The 19,893-nt window shown below is 35.0% G+C and overlaps 1 protein-coding gene across 3 annotated transcripts in view; it reads right to left on the bottom strand.

Moving 5' to 3' along the window:
* Window positions 1-19,893, bottom strand: part of Golgin97 (Golgin 97) — a 288,071-nt gene that overhangs the window by 18,977 nt on the left and 249,201 nt on the right. For all 3 annotated transcript variants that reach the window (XM_090415540.1, XM_090415539.1, XM_090415538.1), the window contains one exon: window positions 5,180-5,452. In XM_090415540.1, the coding sequence (XP_090271666.1) occupies window positions 5,180-5,452 (273 nt within the window). The remainder of the gene's footprint in view (window positions 1-5,179; window positions 5,453-19,893) is intronic.

Below are 19,893 nucleotides of genomic sequence, written 5' to 3' on the forward strand. Positions count from 1 at the left end.
TCCCAGGGAGGAATTGTTTTCCTAATTTACTGCTCCATAAAAGATAAAATATATTACAAACAGGATTGCAGAACTCTACATTAAAATAAACAGACATAAATTAAGAATTATACAAGTTTATGCACCAATCTGACACCACACAGAGGACAAAACAGATGCATTTTATGAAACACTAGCCCAACTGGTAAATAGCAATGATACATTATTTACAATCTTGATGGGAGACTTATGATAAAGTAGGTGTAAGAGATGTACATCTAGCAGTAATGAATACTTTCTTCAAAAAATCAGAAATGGACATAAAGAAATCCAAATGGAGATGTGTTTAATGAAATACTTATAGTTTAACTAAGAGAAAATATACTGTCCAAGCTACAGATGCAATAAATAGCTTCAATACAGGTATTGACCATAGATTAGTGAGATCAAAAACTGTCAGCAAAAAAATATGGGAAAGACAGAAACTGGTTAAAAGCAAAAGCCCCTCTATTAATTTACCAAATCTGGAAAAAAACAAAGAACTCCTCCAGAAAGAGATAGAAGAGTTTTATAACATTGATATGGATGAAGACATGGATAAAACTATCAAATAACTCACACCCTACTAAATATGCCAAAGAAATTGGTGGAATTAACTAAAAAAAAAAAAAAAATGAAAGAAAATTGTCTGATGAAACCCTAAACCTTCAGAAAGAGTAGAGAAATGAAAAGAGATCTAGACATGAGAAGTAGAATATAATTCTTGGAGCTATGTAAATCAATAAGTATGACATAAGAAATTAGAAACTTCAGAACAAGGAGAATTAGAATTACAATATAAAACAACAAGTCTAAAAGGAGTGAGGAGAGAGAGTTGTTCATAGGACAAAATAAATTAAAAACCCTTACAGATGAAATATATGTGATAAAACAAATAAATTAAAAAAAATGAATACCAAAAACTCTTAGATTATAGATTTTGAAAAGGCATTTGATTCAATCTCAACATTAGCTATTTTAGAAGCCCAAGGAAATGAAAAAACTTACATTGATATATACAAAAATTCAACTGCATCTTTAAAATTGAGAACGGATATAAAATTTCCTATAAAAAAAGGGAGTTAGACAGGGAGTCTAACTCCCTTTTTTTTATATAGATGCCTTTTCATCTATATTATTTACAGCAGCCATAGAAGAAATGTTTAAAAACTTGAAATGAAAAATAGAGAAATTATGAAAAATGGAAAAGAACTAATCACAATTGATTTGCTGACGACATTGTTCTTTTAGGAAACTCTGCAGAAAAACTTCAAACAAATGATCACTGAATGAATGCAGAAAATTTAAAGAAAGGATTAAATATAAATGAAGACAAAACAAAAATAATGTATAATACATTACCAAAAAGCCAGAACAAATGGAACACCAGGAAATTGATGTGTGTGTGTGTGTGTGTTAAGGCTTAAGTGCTGGGAGGACATCATGTTGGAGGTTTAATGGATATTGACAGCACTAGGAAAGCATTAAAGACTAATTTTAATGCTTTTAATATTCTGTCTCAGTCACTGAGACATCTTCAAGGAGTACAAATGATTTTCCATTTACATGGAAAATTTTGAAAAATGAGCCATAGACTCAGTTCCTCTCAAACCTATCTGGCTAAGATAGATGATGTATTCTCGATTTGACCTTATGACCCAGACACATTAGACTCCTTCCTCAGTCACCACCTCAATAGTCTAGATCCAAGAATCCAGTTTATGATGGAAAAGGAAAATAACAATAGTTAACCCTTTCTAGACACCTTAGTAACATGATTTTCTAATGGTAGGCTTTCCTTCACTGTACGTAGAAAACTTACTCGCACAGGTATCCACAAACTTTCCCACTACTCACTCCTCTTAACAATATGGCATCATTAAAATGCAACCAATAGCTCCTATAATCTTTGTTCCAGTGGAACCTCTCTTTCAACTGAACTTAACCATATACACAACACCTTCCTATCTAATGGCTACAATAATTACAGAATTAAAAAAAAATAATCAGTTTCTCCCCCATTCCTTGGCCATCTCTTCAGAATGATTTCAGAAATCTAATCATCATCCCTTTATGCCTGTGGCACGTCAGAAGAAATAGCCAGGTCATTAAAAAAGTACAACCTCAACACAGCTTTTAAGCCTCACCGGAAACTTGCTACTCGTATCCGTTTTATCAAAGATCAGCTCTCTCCACTCTCAGTGCCTGGAGCATACAAAGTACCCTGTTCCTGCAAGTTGGCTTACTTCAGAAAGACAGGTAGATCAGCCTCTGTCTCTTTAAAATGAACACAAATCTTACATCTGCAATCCCGACTATGGTCAATCTGGCCTTGCAGAACCATGTATTGGACACAACTCACAGGATCTTGTAGAAGAAAACAACCATGTTCTATCATAGTAAATTTTAAAAAGAAAGACTATTTGTGGAATCTGCAACAGCACTCAGAAATCAACCTAAATCTAAATAAATACAGATGCATAAAACTTCCCAAAATTTGGGAAACAATAATCGTCAGAGGTACCAGTTTACATCCTACCACCTACAAACACCCATAGAGGGGGGGCACTACCTAGATATTTAGAGTCACCTATTTGTTTCATTAAGTATTGTATCGTCTTTGTGTTACAAGTATTTGTATTTCTCTGAAGATGTCTCAGTGACTGACATGAAACACTGGAAACATTAAAATTAGTTTTTAATTCTTTCTTAGAGCTGTCAATAGTCTATTAAACCTCAAGCATGAAAAAACTGATATAGTAACCTCCTGTGTTTACCTAGGACAAAAGATCACAGTAGAGGAAGACTGTGAAGAAGAAATTATACACAGAATCCAACTTCACTGGATAGCCTTTGGAAACTACCATGAAGCACTCAAAAGAAATATCCCAATCTGCCTTAAAAGAAAAATATTCAACAGTTGTATACTTCCAGTCATGACATATGGAAGTGAAATGTGGATTTTGACTAAAAAATTGGCCCACAAGTTGAGGATTATCCAGTGGAAAATGGAAAGAACATTACTCAGTATTACCATTCTAGATAGAAAGTGCAATACTTGGGTCAGAGCTCAGACTAGGGTGAACAACATTATAACAGTCATTAAAAGATCCAAATGGCAATGGGGTAGGTCATAGTGCAAGCAGTAACACTCAAAAATGGACAAAGTTCATATCAGAATGGTATCCTAGAGATGGAAGGATCTCAGTGGCATAGAAAGGCTCAAGATAGGAATGAATAGAGGACTTTGGGGAGGGCTTCGTCTAGCAGCGGACAGAAAATGGCTGCTGGCGATGATGATGCTTAAAAGCTTACAATATCATTTTTAGCAAGCAGACATATTTGTTTTATATAATCTAAGCAGACTCAACTTCTCATTGTTCATTTAAGGGAAATGAACAACAATAAGCCTTAAACTGGAACTTTATATTGGCTTTATTAGTTGACGAGAGATCTATGAACAATGAGCATTATTAACTAATGAACTTATTGTAAAGTTTAATGAAATTGATACAGCACATAATTAATTAAATGCTGAGACATCATCAGGGAAACAATACTAAAACTACACAAACACAAAAATGCACAAAACAGCAAGTGGAAAAAAATGAGACAAAGCCTTAAATCCTATGAGGGACACCCTCAATGAACACTATTGGCTGGAAACCCTAAGAATTAAAGTTTCTTAGAACAACCTTATTTATTAAGATTAGGATGTTAATTTAGAACGACCTTATTTATTAAGATTAGGATGGTTTATTAAATTTGTTGCTGATTCTAAAACATTTCTTTCAAGTTTGTATTTGTTGTGGTGAAGTAGTTTTCTTCCATTTGATTTCTCTCTTGGTATCACTGATATTTTTAATTTTACCATTCATTCCGGCTACTTCACTTGGAAAGATATCATTTATAAACAAATTAAGGATACAGCTATGCCTACTCTACCAGCTAATTATTATATAGAGTATTTTGAAAAACAGGCTCTTGCCATTCTCAAAACTTCTATCTGGTTAAGTTACATTGATGATGTGTCACAAGGCTCAGATACATTGGACACCTTCCTCTTCCATCTCAACAGACAGTGTCCCAGAATCCAGCTCACTATAGAAAAAGAAAACAATAATAGCCTGTCATTTCAAGATACTCTAATCACTCATCTTCCCAACAGCACCCTTTCTTTCTCAATTTACAGAAAACCCACCCACACAGGTAGACACATACACTAACTTTACCATAATCTCCTTGCCCCCTTGCAACAATATGGTGTTATCAAAACCCTTGTCAGCAGAGTTTCCAATTTCTGTTCTACATAGGCTGAACTCTTCTTTATTTGCCAGACCTTCTTGTCCAATGGTTACAATGCAAAAAGATCAACAAATTAATTGTTCTTTACATCCCTCTCAACATGCAGACTATATGAATGCTATTGTTGTTCCTTATATACCAGGCATCTCAGAAAATATAGCCAAAACTCTAAAAAACAGTATAATCACTGTACTGCAAACATTCAAACCTCACCTGCTCTCCCAAAGATACTCTACCTCCTCTCTCTACTCCAGGTGTTCACAAAGTTCCTTGTTCTTGCAACTTATCATATTATGGTCAAACTGGGAAATCAGCTAACATCTGTACAGAAGAACATAAAAAATACATCTGCTGCCATAAGTATATTCAGTAAGGTCTAGCTGACTATGCCTTGGATACTTTGCACAGAGTCAAACGTAAGAATAATGTGCTTTGTCACAAATACAAAAACAAACTTGAGAGACTTTTTTTAGATTCAGCAGGAAATTAAAAAAACAAAGCTAATCTTAATAAATGTGGTTGTATTAAACTTTCCAAGATTTGGGAAACTTTAATTCTTAGGTTTCCTATCCAACAGTACCTATATGGGGAGGTACTTATGGGGCCACCCATATGACCCCATGTGTTCCCCTATTTTGTATGCATTTTTGCAATTTTAATGTTGTTTCCCTGATGATGTCTCAGTGACAGAACAAAATATAGGATTGATTAAACTAGATGTTTAATTATTTGTATATGTTGTATTAATTCTATTAAATCATCTTATTATAAAGAGTTTGATTGGCACATAAAGTCTAAATAGTTGAGTAAATAATGAACTTAAAATTTTTTCTGAGTTTTAAACATTATCACTCACCTCATACTCTTTACTTGTCATAAATTTGAAGACAACATGCTTTAAATATTTAAAGTTTATGTCTTCTTCACTAATGCACTCTGAATTATGACAGTTCCTAGATGATAGATTATCTCTTCCCTGAGTAAAACTTTGAACAATTTTAAGTTCTGCTGGTTGCATACTCTCATTTAGATCAATTGGTTGTAGGCCATCTTGTCCAGTATAAACTTTAAATTCCCTCTGTAGAGTTTTTTTCATGTCATTTAACCTCTGTTGTTGTAATTTCACAGTCTAAAACATAAGAAAGACATTATTTATCACATTCAACAAACCAGATAAACAATTGCGTATGTATTAAGATTTCTTTCAACATAAACGAATGTCATCCACACAGAATCAAAATAAGGAGGTTTGGACTGGTAACTAGAATATAACCTATAATTACATATCTTTGAGTAATGAGTATTATTATACTGAAATCTAAAATCAGCTACTGGGACTCAATCTCAAAAGAATATGATAGGCACATTAATGGGAAAGATGCAGAGCAAGCTGACCAATTGAAAAATTATCAAAATAGAAAAGAAACAGGTGAGATAAATGATATAAAATGCTATGTTTGAGCAACAGTAATCAGTGAAAGGAAGCAGCAGCTATAGTATTCAACAATAAAGAAAGTATAGAAAATTCCTGAATGGAAGGCATTTGATTGATGAAATGATTTATGCATGAGTAATAGCTGGCCTTTGAAAGGATTTGGAGTTAAGTGCATGAAAATTGTTGTTGAATAAGAGTTTGGAACTGAGAAATTAGAGTTTTTAAGGGAATTTGAATTACAGTTGAGTGTGTGCATGCACTCTTGAGGTGAGAGAATGATCTAGAATGTAAAACTGGTTGCGAGTCCAAGGAAATACTATTTATTTTATTTATTCGTATGGAGTTCCCTCCCTTTTCTTCCCCGTCCCTATTGGGGCGAGTTGAGCCCCCTCATGGGGGGGGTAAATATTTATGGCTGTAGATCAGTGTGCTCATTGGGCCGGTTTGCCTACTTGTGGGATAAAAAACCCCAGATAAACTGGGGGGGAAACCCTGCTGTCCACACCCAAGACTGGCTAACTTGGCTATGGCTGAGGAAATACTATAATTTATGTATACTAATGAAAGAAGCATCTGAAATTAGTACAACGAGTTTCCCCCCTTTGGTAAGATGAGCCAAAAGCATGAGTAAGAATTATAGGCAGGAGATTTAGTTGAGAGGACAATATAGGAATAGAATATTATCATCAAACCCGAGGTAGTCAAGTGAATCATTGAGGGAGGCCATATATCACCCACTGAAACTCATTCACAATACATGCATTTACTAATTCAACAGGCAAACTGTTCCACTCAATCATGGTTCCATGAGAGAAAAATTTAGCTCTCACCCCTTCCTTAACTGCACACGAATTCAACATCCATGGATGTTCCTCTCTCTATCTTCCACAGAACTATGATTAATTACTTTGAAAGTAATTACTCCTATTTCATATAAAAAAAAAAAGTAAGCAGTGACAGCACAATTATAGAAAACATTTGAGATGAATTGATATACATATCAATCGTTAAGTTAGAAAAAGAGGCAACAAAAACCCAACATGTATAAAAGCAGTTGGACTAAATGATATTCCACCAGAAATTCTCAAATAAAGTTTTATGGTGGATACAATTCATAATTCAGAAAGCACAGTCACAGGGTTGAATTTGAGATGATTGGAGTAGAGCTCTCATCTATAAAAAAACAGAAATCAAACTGAATGTGAGAATTAGAAAGAAATTATCCTACTGAGTGTTCCTGGTAAGATTTATGCAAGTATACTTGAAAAAAAGGTCTATAAAAATTGTGGAAGAAGAAGCTGGATTCAGTCCAAATAGAGGTTGTCTTCTTCTTCTTTGGTGCATCAATCCGAAAATTGGTAAATATAGCGGTACATCACATTCTGTCTTGTGACCTCCTTTTTATCTCTTCATAACTCTTACTGCCAGTTAGCATCATTATGTTATTTATATATGAAATTCTTGGTCTGCCTTGTGGCCTCTTTCCTTCTACAGTTCCCTACATTATTTCTGTAATCAGTCCCCCATGCCTCAAATGGTGTCCAATTAGGCTTTTTCTTCTCTTATCGATGTGTTTCATTAATGACCGCTCTTCATGAACTATATTCAGAACTTCTTCATTACTTTTCTTTTCTGTCCAACTAATTTTCATCATCTTTCTCCAGCACCAAATTTCAAATGCCTCCAATTTTTTCATGTCTCGTTTTGTTAGAGTCCAGGCCTCACAACCATATAATGCAATGCTCCATATGCATCTTTTCACTAGGCTTTTTTTGAGCTGGATGCTAAGTCTTTTACTGGTAAAAATGTTTCTTCTGTTATAGAATGCTTTTTTGGCTAGGATTATTCGTGCTTTAATATCTGATTGGTTTCTTCCATCGTGATATGACTTCCAAGATATTTAAAAGAGGATACCTGTTGTAATAGGTTATTATTTATTTCCAGGTTTATTTTCATTGGATTTGCTTTACTTGTAATTAATAATTTTGTTTTCTTATAATTAATTTTTAGGCTGTACTGTGTAAAGATTTCTTCTATCTTTGTTAGGGTGGCTTTCAGTTGTGTTATTTTATTACAAATTAATATAAGAGGTTGTAAGGATCAGATTTTCATTTTAAGACAGTTTAAAAATCATGGGAATTTGCATTTGAGTTTTGTAGATCTGGAAAAAGCACTTGACAAAGTGCCAACAGAAAGCTATTAAAAAATCTATAATGATAGAGCGTAAGCGGGACATTATATCAAGCATTACATAGGAAATTGGTCTGAAAGATTCTCGGTCTAACAATGCAAAAATAAATTTTATAAATCAAAATTATTTTTATTTTTTAACATAATTTCCATTAAGAATAATACATTTATTCCAGCGATGCTCCAGCCCATTATCTCATCCCTGTAGTGGTTCTCGGTAAGATCTGCAAAATACCCCTCTACACCTGTAATTACCCCTTGATTCGAAGAAAAACGCTGACCAGCGAGGAAGATTTTTAGTTTTGGGAAGAGATAAGAAGTCAGAGGGAGCCAAATCTGGGGAATAGGGTGGATGTTCCAGCAATTCATAGTGCAGATCCCTTAATTTTCCCATTGCCAAAACATCTTAGTGGGCAGGTGCATTGTCCTGATGAAAGATGATTTTTTCCTTCTGCAAACTGGTCTTTTCTCACGAAAAAATTTGTGAGAAAAGACCAGTTCATTCATGTGAGAGAATGATCTTTTCTCACGTAAAAAAATTTGTGGAAAAAGATCGGAATAATATTCCGCGCTTATTGTTTTACCCATTTCAAGATAATTAATAAACAAAATGTCTTTAGCATCCCAAAACACCAATGCCATGACCTTGTCTTCTCTGGCGCTGAATAACCGGCTTCTGTCCACTGTTTTGACTGCTGTTTGAATTCTGGTGTGCAAAGGTGAATCCAAGTCTCATCCATAGTAAAAAATCTTGACATACAGTTTTATTCTTATTAAAATGCTACACGCACTGTTCAGAGATTTTCATACGAGTGCATTTTTGATCTGCGTGGCACCCATCTTGCACAAAGCTTTTTAATTTGCAATTCTTCATGCAAAATGTATCCTACATGTTCTTTTGAAATGCCTACAGTCTCAGCAATTTCACACACTTTGACTCGCCGGTCATCCAATACCATATCACGCACTGATCAATGATTTCTGGTGTTGTTACACATTTTGGATATTCTTCACGTGGATAATCTTTAAGGCTGTGTTTGAACTCGGCAGTCCATTTCTTAATTGTTGAAAGTGAAGGGGAAGAGTACCCATAAATTTTTATGAACTTCGAATGAACTTCTTTTGGCATTAAACCTTCTTTTACAAAGAATTTTATAACCACACAATACTCAATTTCATCCATTTCAAAGGATACAGAGAATACTTTGGCTTCTGGTAGCTGTATAAAAAAATTACTTGATAGAATGACTTGCAATTTCACATCGATGCTTATGATGGTTGTACCAAGTTAGTAAAAAAAAAATCTTGCCGATAGTGTAGCCATTTATGGTTGAGGCCCAGAACTTTTCAGACTACCCACGTAGTCTATATTTGAGTTGCGAGTCAGACTTAGAACCAAAGGAGATAGAGGAAGATGGTTTGATGTTAAATCAAGTGTGAGACAAGATGTTTACATCTATATGGATCACAATATGAAGGAAAGTGGCATGAAACCTAAATGTCACAAGTGGGATGTTAATCTGAACTTTTTACTTTATGCAAATAGTGTTATAGTCTTAAATAAATACACTACATGTCTGCAGGATTCAATTTAGTCAGGGACTGACTAAATTGAATAACTGCTGAATTAAATTTTGTATGAAAATCAGCAATAAGTTTAGTAAGGAAATATCATGAGTAGGCATATTACTTACTATTATAATATTGGAATTAACTCACGTAAAACTTTCTTTATTAGTAGAATTTTCACCTGAGTATCTTACTAACACAGGCATCATCAATACAGGTACAAAGGCTAATTAAACAGTTATTGTAAATATAAAGGATATATCAGTTATTGTTTAATTAGCCTTTTTACTTGTACTGATGATGTCTGTGATAATCAGGTGAAAATTCTACTAATAAAGAATATTTTAAGTGAGTTAATTCTGTTATTATAAAAGTAAGTAAAATCAGCAATAAAAAGACAGACAATGAAAATAGGAAGAAACATTGAAAACATCAACTGCATCTGAATTAAGAATCTATAGAACAAGTAAAACATTTCAGCAATTTAGGCACCATTTTTAGTGAAAATGGCAAATTAAATATGAAACAGACTACAGAATTAGCAAAGCTGGTATGGTAGGAAGTCAATAAATAAATTTATATCAAATATGAGAGAAAACAGTCAAAATGCTAAACTAGCTGTATATATGACAGTGTTCAAACCAATTTTAATTTATGGATTTGAGAGCTGGGTTAGAAACGAAACACTTGATCAAATACTAGAGACTATGTAAAAAAAAAGGATATTAGATCTCAGGTGGTATTGGTCACTCAAACTGAATCAGTGAGAAAAGGTTAGTAAGGCACATGTTTTTATGCTAGGATAGCAGGAAAAAGACCCATAGGAAAACTAAGATCTAGGAATAGATACATTAAGAAGTGCCTTAGAAGACCTAAATAATATCTGACAATATTAGAGTCCTGATAGATTAATTTGGAGGATAATTGTCAATAGGAAGTTAGTAAGGATATAATAACCTTTTCACATAGTACTATGATGATATCCTCTACATCCACTGTGGGTGCATATCAAGAATATGATGATGAGTGTAGAGAGAGAGAGAGAGAGAGAGAGAGAGAGAGAACAAGTATGAAGAGAGTGATTTTGCTAATGATAGTAAAAGAACAGATGCAGAAGACAGAACATTTGAAGCTATCTTGCATTATATGAAGATTATTTCTAAAATTCACCACAGTACTACAGCATTCTCCAATTATTAACAAATTTGGCTGCCTCATGATCAAAAATCTGGGAGATAATCAACTCGAGACCTTCAGCAAGATTCTATCACTGCACCCATTGAGGTGTTAGATCTTGAATAAGGACCTTTTCATCAAAAGGATCATTCATTCAAGATTTAACAAGAATACAATAATAACCAAGAAATACTTGTACTGTTAGTAAAGAAACAAATTGTTAATAGAGAACATAATTGAATTACCTTAAAATGAAGAACAAAAAAAGGAGGAATTTGTCTATCTAGATAGAAATATTGTTGTTTGCAAACACTAGTAAGAAAAAAATATTCTATGACAAATGTATGTCAATGCAAACAAAAGTCCAAAGGTTGCGTGCGAGTTACCCACGATAAGTGTAATGCTCAAAGCGAAGACAATCCCCGAAAAGAGTACTCTTGAGGAGAAGAGATGTGACTAAACAACTTAATTCCAATAGGAAGGTGGTGTGAGAAAACTTCTGCAATGAAAAGAGGGCGCAACAAGAGATAATAAATTCGGGTTCGTGCAGGTTTCAACCCCCGTTTTCTCTGTTCCTGTTTTCATTCGGACCCACGTTGCTGACAATGCAACATGGGTCTGAATGGCAAGTTTCTCCCCATTGCTGACTGGCGAGTATCGGGCAAGCTGTACGCGAGATGACAGCATCCACCGGCTCGGGCCATCGGCAGAAGTGCTACTGGAATGAGACAATGGAAAGTTCCTCCAGGGAGATGGACAGTCAGATGATAGTGACCAGCAAGACGAGCGTTGCCCAGTAGAGTGCAGTTTCGCCAGAAGTGACCTCCACGTGGATGCAACCCACTGAAGCAGTATAGTATCTAACAGTAAAGGACGGATAAAGAGGACACGGTAACCTCATGCGGCGGTGGTAATGTACAGAATTTTCTTATTTTATTAACAATTAGCATTAGAGGAAAAGGGTGAACCAATTTCTAGTTGGAAGAAAAATGGAAAATTGCCTAGAGAACTTTTTGAATGACTTATACGCATTGTAACTTGTTAGCTCCATTGGACTGGTAATCGGAGGACTTAAGTTCTTGTGTGAGACCTAATTAATGTGGTGGGGTCTGTGTTAGCATCATCATCAACGTGTTAGCATTTGAAGTTAAAATTGCAAACTTGTATTTTCCCATGCTAAGTGTGTTTTAATTGACCAGAGGATATGAGTTACATGTCCATTAACTAGAGTGTTCATTTATGATTGTCAGTTGATTTAGTATAGATATTGTGATAAGCTTTTGACATGCTTAAACCTAATTGTAAACTCATTAGATCTTTAATAAACATGTTTTACTATGTAAGCCTGAGTTTTGCTTGAGCATGAGACTAATTTACCACTCATAAAAGTTTGAACCTATGCATAAGGGAAGGTATAGAATAATTAGAAAGGACAGGGCCATGACTTCAAACTGAGATCTCTACAGACGCTATATACAGGGTGTTCGGGATAAATTTGACATATTTATAATTAATTATATTTTTCCGTAAGTTACATGTATTAACACACACTTCTCTTCATTTAAAAGTTTGGACCCTTCTTCATTCATATACAAGATGTCAGAAAGGATGGATAGCTGGAACCCACCTGAATCATGGAAGAGAATAACTTGTATCATGATGATTTGTGCCCGCCATCAAAATAAGGATATTACGACTGCTGCCCAATGCTCCCTGAATACAGTAAAAACAATCAGGCATGAACTAGAGACTTGCAATGGTGACTACGAGGATGTAGCAAGAAGAAAGATCCCTAGCAGACGATCTGATTGCGTTCGTACAGCAGAATTCCTCGCAAATCTGCAGGAACAGGTGTTGAAGAACCCTGGCATTGGAATTCGGGCTTTGTTCGTGGAGTTGCTAACTGTAGTCAAGCCCTGGATAACAAGGGTAGCCAATGGTAGGCCGTATGTATGGCAGCAGGATTCGGCCCCTTGCCATACCTCTGGGAAAAGTCAAAAATGGTTGTCTGAAAATTTCTACGACTTCACCAGTCCAAATGTTTGGCCTCCAAACTCCCCAGACCTTAACCCCATGGATTATTTTGTATGGGGCGCAGTTGAAAAAGACACCAATCGCACTTCCAGTAATACAAAAGCCCAGTTAATGGATAAAATTAAAACAGTTTTTGCGGCCCTTCCCAGGGAGACTGTAGCATCAGCTTGTTCGAGGTTCCGAAGCAGAATTGAAGCTGTGATCGATGCTAATGGTGGTTATTTTGAGTAAATCTTGTTGATAGTATTGTAATTAACTCTGCCTGTAATGTTTTTTTGTCAATTCATTAAATTTAATAGATACAAAGAAGATTTTCTTTTTCCTTACGAAACTGTCAAATTTATCCCGAACACCCTGTATATTTAACGAATTTAGGTAGCTGATATAACTCTGGAAAAGTTTCTCTGAGCAAGAATTCTTCTGTCCTAGGACTCTGACTGGCACAGCTGGAACAAACAAATTTGTCAGGGTTCGAAAAGGAGACTGCACCAGAGAGATAAACTGGAGATCTCATTCTTAGTTGGCACAAGAGGGAATAATAGTAACATAGATTTAAAGAAAAACCACGACGTAACAGAGGACACCAGTTATGAATGCAGAATACCGAATTTGATGCTCAGTGTGTGTTTACTTTCCTGATGGTATGTATATATACATACCATATAATGTATTATTTTTGTTCCTATGAAGATGCTATGGTGACCAAGATGAAATATTGGATTAATAATTCTCCTAGTAACAATTTAATTATCCCCGAAACTGATTATCAAGCACGATGATGAATGTGTATGCATCCATATCAGATTAATGAACTATAAGTCAATAACCAACAAAAGTGAGAACCACATAAAAAAATATAATTCCAAAAATTAAACATGGCTTTTTTTTTTTTAATTAATTATTTTTGCAGTTAAGTATATGCTTACAAGTAAACAAAGTTGTGTTAGTAACAATGATGTACTTTCATTAGGTGTGAATCTATCTAGAACACAAGAGAATCTCTATAAGAGCTTATCAATGGAAGGCAAATTAGCTGTTTCATTTGGAGGTATCAAGGGGATTTTTCTCTTCCAGAAACTTAGGATTTTCATCCTGCAAGACAGAACATCTTACAGACAGGATTAACTACCCTATCAAGGCATTAACTAGATATCTGTAAAGGCAAGCTACTTGCTCACTGAGCCTAACCTATGTACTTTCCTCTTGTCTAGACTTTTAGGATCCATATACACTATTTTCAAGTGTAGGAGTAATGCAAATTATATTACAAATGATTTTTTTGAACAACTCATGGAAAGGCTTATATGTTCGTAGTACATGATGACAACACAGAATGATAAGAAAATAATTAATATTTATTAACTTATTTGCTGATATTTTGCTGGTATTATAGCCAGCATTTTCAGAGCACAAAAACAGTTTGTCACAGTACATGGAACAATAACGATTTGGTATAACAGTGGAACTAGTTTAAAAAAACTGTAACAGACAATACAAGGAACTAAAGTCCTAATTAGGGCCATCTATGTTGAAAAAGAAGAAAACAAGTAGTAATTAGATTTTTGGTAAATTTATACAGCCATACTTGTTGAGATTTGGAATATGTTTTAAAGCTCATGTTGATTCCAAAAACAATCTCACTGACTTATAATGACTTCTGTGTAACACTTTTGTTGTTTTCTTTCAACTGATCATGTGTGAAGGAGTATCCAAGGCATGGTCCCGACATGCCATAACGATAGTGCCAGATGTATTCTTTCATGTTCACCAAGTCAGATTGTAAACAGGTCTTCCTGTCTATCCATAGTAAGCCCAGTCACAAGAACATGGGGGGCACTTCATAAACTCCTGGATGTGATAAAGAAGAGAGTTTGTCCTTAGGTGAATTGGATGAGAGTTGCCAATTTGACCTGAGGTTTAAATAGTGTGTAGCTGATATTTATTAAGAACTCTAGGTATCTTTCCATATGTGCCTTGAATGTATGGTAACAGTTTTGCTGTAGTCTTGTTTGTTAGGCAATGAAGGGAATTTTTGGGAGCATTTAGTGTTTTTTCTATCCTACGGGGATTATAGACATTGGCTAAGCAGGCATGATGTAAGTGAGTGAGCTCAGCAGTAAGAGCATTGTCATTAGAACAAATAGCTCTAGCTCTGTGAGTTGATGTTTTTAGGATACCATACTGTTGAGCTGGATGATGGTGTGACTGTTTGTGCAAATCCTCCTCTTCTGATATAAACTTTCTGGCCCTATATTTCAACATGTGGATAGTGTCTTGTGATGGATTTAGAGAGATCAACAGAATCCTATATCAAGAATAGTCAACATTTTGTAAATAAACTCCAAGCCATTAAGACTGCACCAACAGACATGTTAGCCAGTCTAGATGTTGTATCCCTTTTCACCAATGCACCAGTAGAAGAGGTAATAAACATCATCCAAGATCTCTTTCCTCTAGACATCACACAGATGTTTAGACAATGCCTTCAATCTAATTTCTTCAACACCATATACCAACAATTAGAAGGCCTAGCAATGGAAAAACTTGAAAAAGAAAGTTTCTCCACAATATCCCCTAGACCATCTACATGGTGGAGATATGTTGACAATATCTTCATCATATAGCAAGACAGCTTAGAAAACCTAAAATCGTTTGTGGATAAAATCAACTCAATACATAAGATAAAATTCACTCTGGAAGTGGAAAAGAACAACCAACTGCATTTTTAGACATCTTGATAAAGAAACAATCAAATAGTGTCAAATTATCTATTTACAAAAAGCCCACAGATACTGGAAGATATCTTCATTATACTTCAAACCATCACAAGACACACAAACTGAGCATTATCCACATGTTGAAATATAGGGCCAGAAAGTTTATATCAGAAGAGGAGGATACACAGACTGAACTCTCACTAATAGCCAACACATTATCACAAAATGGATATCCTCAAAACATCATCAAAAAATATCTATATGGTGACAACCCCAGACAGGAAGAATCACGCTCCCAGCACATTTCTACTGTAGTGATCCCTTTCATCAAGTCAGTTTCTTATCAAATAGCCAGAATACTAAGTGCCTACAACATCAAGAGCGGTCTTCAAACCAACCACCAGCATCAGACAAGTTTTAGGATCCCCAAAAGATAAGGTGCCTTTCTACAAATATCCAGGAGTATATACATTCCTTGCTCCTGCAGTCTTGCCTACATCGGACAAACTTCATAGAGTTTAGAAATCAGACAAAAGAACATGTTGGTGATGTAAACCACAACAGAAGTATCTCTTCCAGCTTAGCACATCATTTCTGTACATCTAACCACACGATAGAGTGGCAAAACAGCTCCATGCCATATCTGGATGACGACTACAGACATTGTTTATTCAAGGAAGCCACAATAGTGTTAATAATTGGTGGAAACCTCAACAGAAATCAGGGTGCAATCCTAAACAGTTTGTGGAAAAACCTGATCCTCTCTCTAAATCAATCTGAACTACAGCTAACCAGTAATCACATTACATGTTTACAACAAACACGCATGCGTGATAATGAATAAGAACAATAAGTCCTCTCTGTCATGCGAACGTGTAACCTTAGCTACTAGTTGGTTTACGTTTTTTATATTCCTTTCAATTTGCATTTACTAGTTTTTATGTTTCCGTAAACGCCTTGAAAAAGCTAGGCAGTTTGCTGGCGAAACTGGTAGGCTCTAATGTAGTTTTGTTTTTCGTAAATGGTCAGTAATTAATAAATAAGTTTGTATTTGAATTATAATCCTATTAATCTGACTAGCTGTCTTTGTAAGAAAAAAAAATCTTAAATGCAAGGTATTTAGAAAGCAACAAACAGACGCTTGTTTCAACATAAAATGTAGCTTTTGTAAACACAATCAACACTGGACCATTTGGTCTGTTGAGAAACTTTCCTGAAATAAGAACATCTGGTTTCAGTCTTCTCTTACATAAAAAAAGGTTATGACATAGCCTGAAGATGTGGTGTTCCCTCGAACCAAGACTAAAGACCTCTTTAATCTTGGTTCAAGGGGACACCTTGTTTTTATTAAAAACTTTCTATCAAGCAGGATCTTTCAAGTCTGAGTAGGAAGCACATTATTTCAGTCATATTAAGGTGCTCTTCAAGGTCTCTTAATTGTGACACTCTTTGCTATCAAAGCTAATTTAATCATGGAATAGCTTCCTCCCACAGTAGGCAATGCTCTTTACTCAATGATTTTACAATTTAATGTCACATCTGCAATATGAGAGTAACTGAAAGACAACTTCAACAAGCAATCAGTCATGTCTCTTCATATGCTATTAGTAATAGCTTCAGGTTTTCAGCAGAAAAAATTGTCTGTGTACACTTCTGCTGAAAACATATCCTACCCAGATCCTGATTTAAGAATAGGACAAAGAATTATTCCAGTAGCACTAGAGACCCCCAAATTCTTGGGATTTATCTTTGACAGCAAGCTTACACACATTTGTCAACTTAGGGAATAGTGGAAAAAAGTTCCTTGATTTTGGTTTTTTTTTACAATTCTGCAAGGGAAAGCATGCTCCAATGGTTGGACCCTTTAGGACATCCATTAGGGAATACAAAATAACTACTGGTGTTTTTTTGCACATCACTCATTCAAAATCTTTATGTTGAAGCAAATGAACCTGCTCTATCATTTAGAAGAAAACAGTTACCTCTTAATTATGCCCTAAAAATAAATCTCTTCCAGAGCATCCTGTGTGGATTAGTATCTTTTCTCTGCAATGGGCAAAACATTACCCATGTCAAACTGCCATTTGTTCCTTTGGTATGCATGTTAAAGAGAATATACAAGCTACTGGATGAATGGTGACAACATTACCTGCACCAAACATAACAGAATGGCAAGTTTAGGTTCCATTTTGTAGCTCCTTGCTCTGTCAACTACAGAAGTCTCATACTCCATCAACTGACCACCTGTAATTGTTTAATGCACACAGAATAGACCACCTCTGATTACTGTTCCATCTATATTGATGGTTCAAGATCTGAGATCTCTGTTGGCTGTGTTTTCCAACATTATTATATCCAATCAGATCCCGCTTGATTACAGTCATTATACAGCAAGGTTTCATGTCATTCAGCTTGTACATGTGCATATAAAAGAAAACTACTACCAAAAGTGTGTAATTTATACAGACTTGATGGTTCTTTAGGGTCCATCTTGTCTGTTGTGTATAATTCACATCCAGTGCTGTGAGGTTTTACAACTGTTGTACAAAATGAAGACCTTTAATTTTCAAGTTCAGTTGTACTGGATTACCAGCCACACTGGAATTAAAGGAAATGAGATAGCAGATACAGCTGCTACTTCGGCTCATACTTTTCCATGCACTGTTTGAGAGTCACATATGAAGACTTCAGATAGCTTATGAGTTCAAAGTTAATTACCCAATGGCAGGAAGTAATGACAAACAAATTTTATAAAATCAAGCACTGGCAGTCTAGTCAACATAGAAATTAAAAAAGAAAGGAAATTGTTCTTGTTATGCTTTGCATATGTCATAGTGTCATTCTACATATTCTTATTTACAGAGGGCTGATGACCCACCTATGTGAAAAATGTAACATGTGTCTCACCATTTGTCATTCTGGAGGAGTGCAAACACTTCACGTGAGAGAGGAATGAAATTTTTAACTAATCTAGTTGAGATATATACTCCGGCATATGTTATCAGATTGGATAAATTGCATCACATTTTTAACTTTTTACAAAGAATTAATTTATATAAGCATATCTGATTATGAATTCTATTTTTGTGTAGATTTTGTATTGTTTAATTTATAAATTTTTTAAAATTTGCTTTTTGTATGGAACATATTATTTATCAATTTCTCGTTTTATTACTATTCATCATTACCTTGTCTACTACTGTAACTTTTGCTTTAACAGTATGACTTTAGTTGTCCTTGCACTGATAAATCATAAATCAATTAGTCAATCAATCATTTTAAAGGATGTTAAACAATGCAATCATGAGTTTGCCGTTGTGTTTATTTCAAGCTTCTATATACATTTTTTGTTTTATTAAATTAGAGTATGTGTGTGTCAAATGCACCTACAGACATAATGCAAACTACTCTAATAGTCACTATTACAGTTACCTAAAGAATCTAGATAACAAGCATAAAGGGAAGCAGCTATACAACTTTACTTAGAGAAGTATGAATGAAAAGTTCAGAGGCGATTGACTAAGGTGGTTTCTGGTCTCTGGAATGCAGAGTATGAAGACAGATTGATAAAATGCAATTTGCAGAAATTGGTGGATAGAAGGAGGAGGGGGGGGGGAGTATGATTGAGACATATAAGCTGTTAAGAGGTTATCAGATTAATGTCGGGGAGGTTTTGCACAGAATGGGTGAGGACAGCAGGAGAACAAGAGGTCATTCCTGGAAGCTGTATAAGGAGGGTGTGAGCAAGGGAGTGAGGAGCAGGTTTTTTGCATGGAGAATGGTGAGTGATTGGAATGCTTTGCCCGAGAATGTGGTGTGTGCAGAGACAGTGAATATATTTAAGGCACAGTATGATAAACTGTGCGTATAACAGTGGACCTCCCACGATGATTCTTTGACTCCATGGAGGTTTTTATAATAATAATAATAAAAGAGGGAGGGAGACCGATTATAGGAGACACTTTCATCAAACTTCAAAATGGGCTAAGTCTGTTTCTGAGTTATGTTGTGCATATTATTCAGAAATTATCTGCATTAAAGTGAAGAAAACACCTCCAACCTTATGCTCTAGCGGTGCATTTTCAGTAAATGAAGAATGCAACAGTGATCCCTTTACTGTTAATTAATAACCAACATGAGTTTTTAATGGCAGTTGTAACATAACAATGATCATTAGACACACATATTCACAAGAATAAAGGATAATAATTTTTATTATTGCAAATATTTCAGCAAGAAATTAATGGGCCATCATCAGCACATAAGTATAATCGCAAGGTAAACTAGAACAAAGAATGTTAATCCTATTTATGAAGTTGAGCCATATGCCAGAGTGTTATATCATAATATGGGTGGTTATCAAATAAAATAAGATTGCAATTAAATCTACAACTAACATAATTTTGAAATACAATAAAATAACAAAATTTATTTTGTTACTTTGTGTTT

Source organism: Typopeltis vanoorti, chromosome 3 (assembly GCF_054136105.1).
Source record: "Typopeltis vanoorti isolate ZY-2024b chromosome 3, IOZ_Tvanoo_1.0, whole genome shotgun sequence".
Lineage (NCBI taxonomy): Eukaryota > Metazoa > Arthropoda > Arachnida > Uropygi > Thelyphonidae > Typopeltis > Typopeltis vanoorti.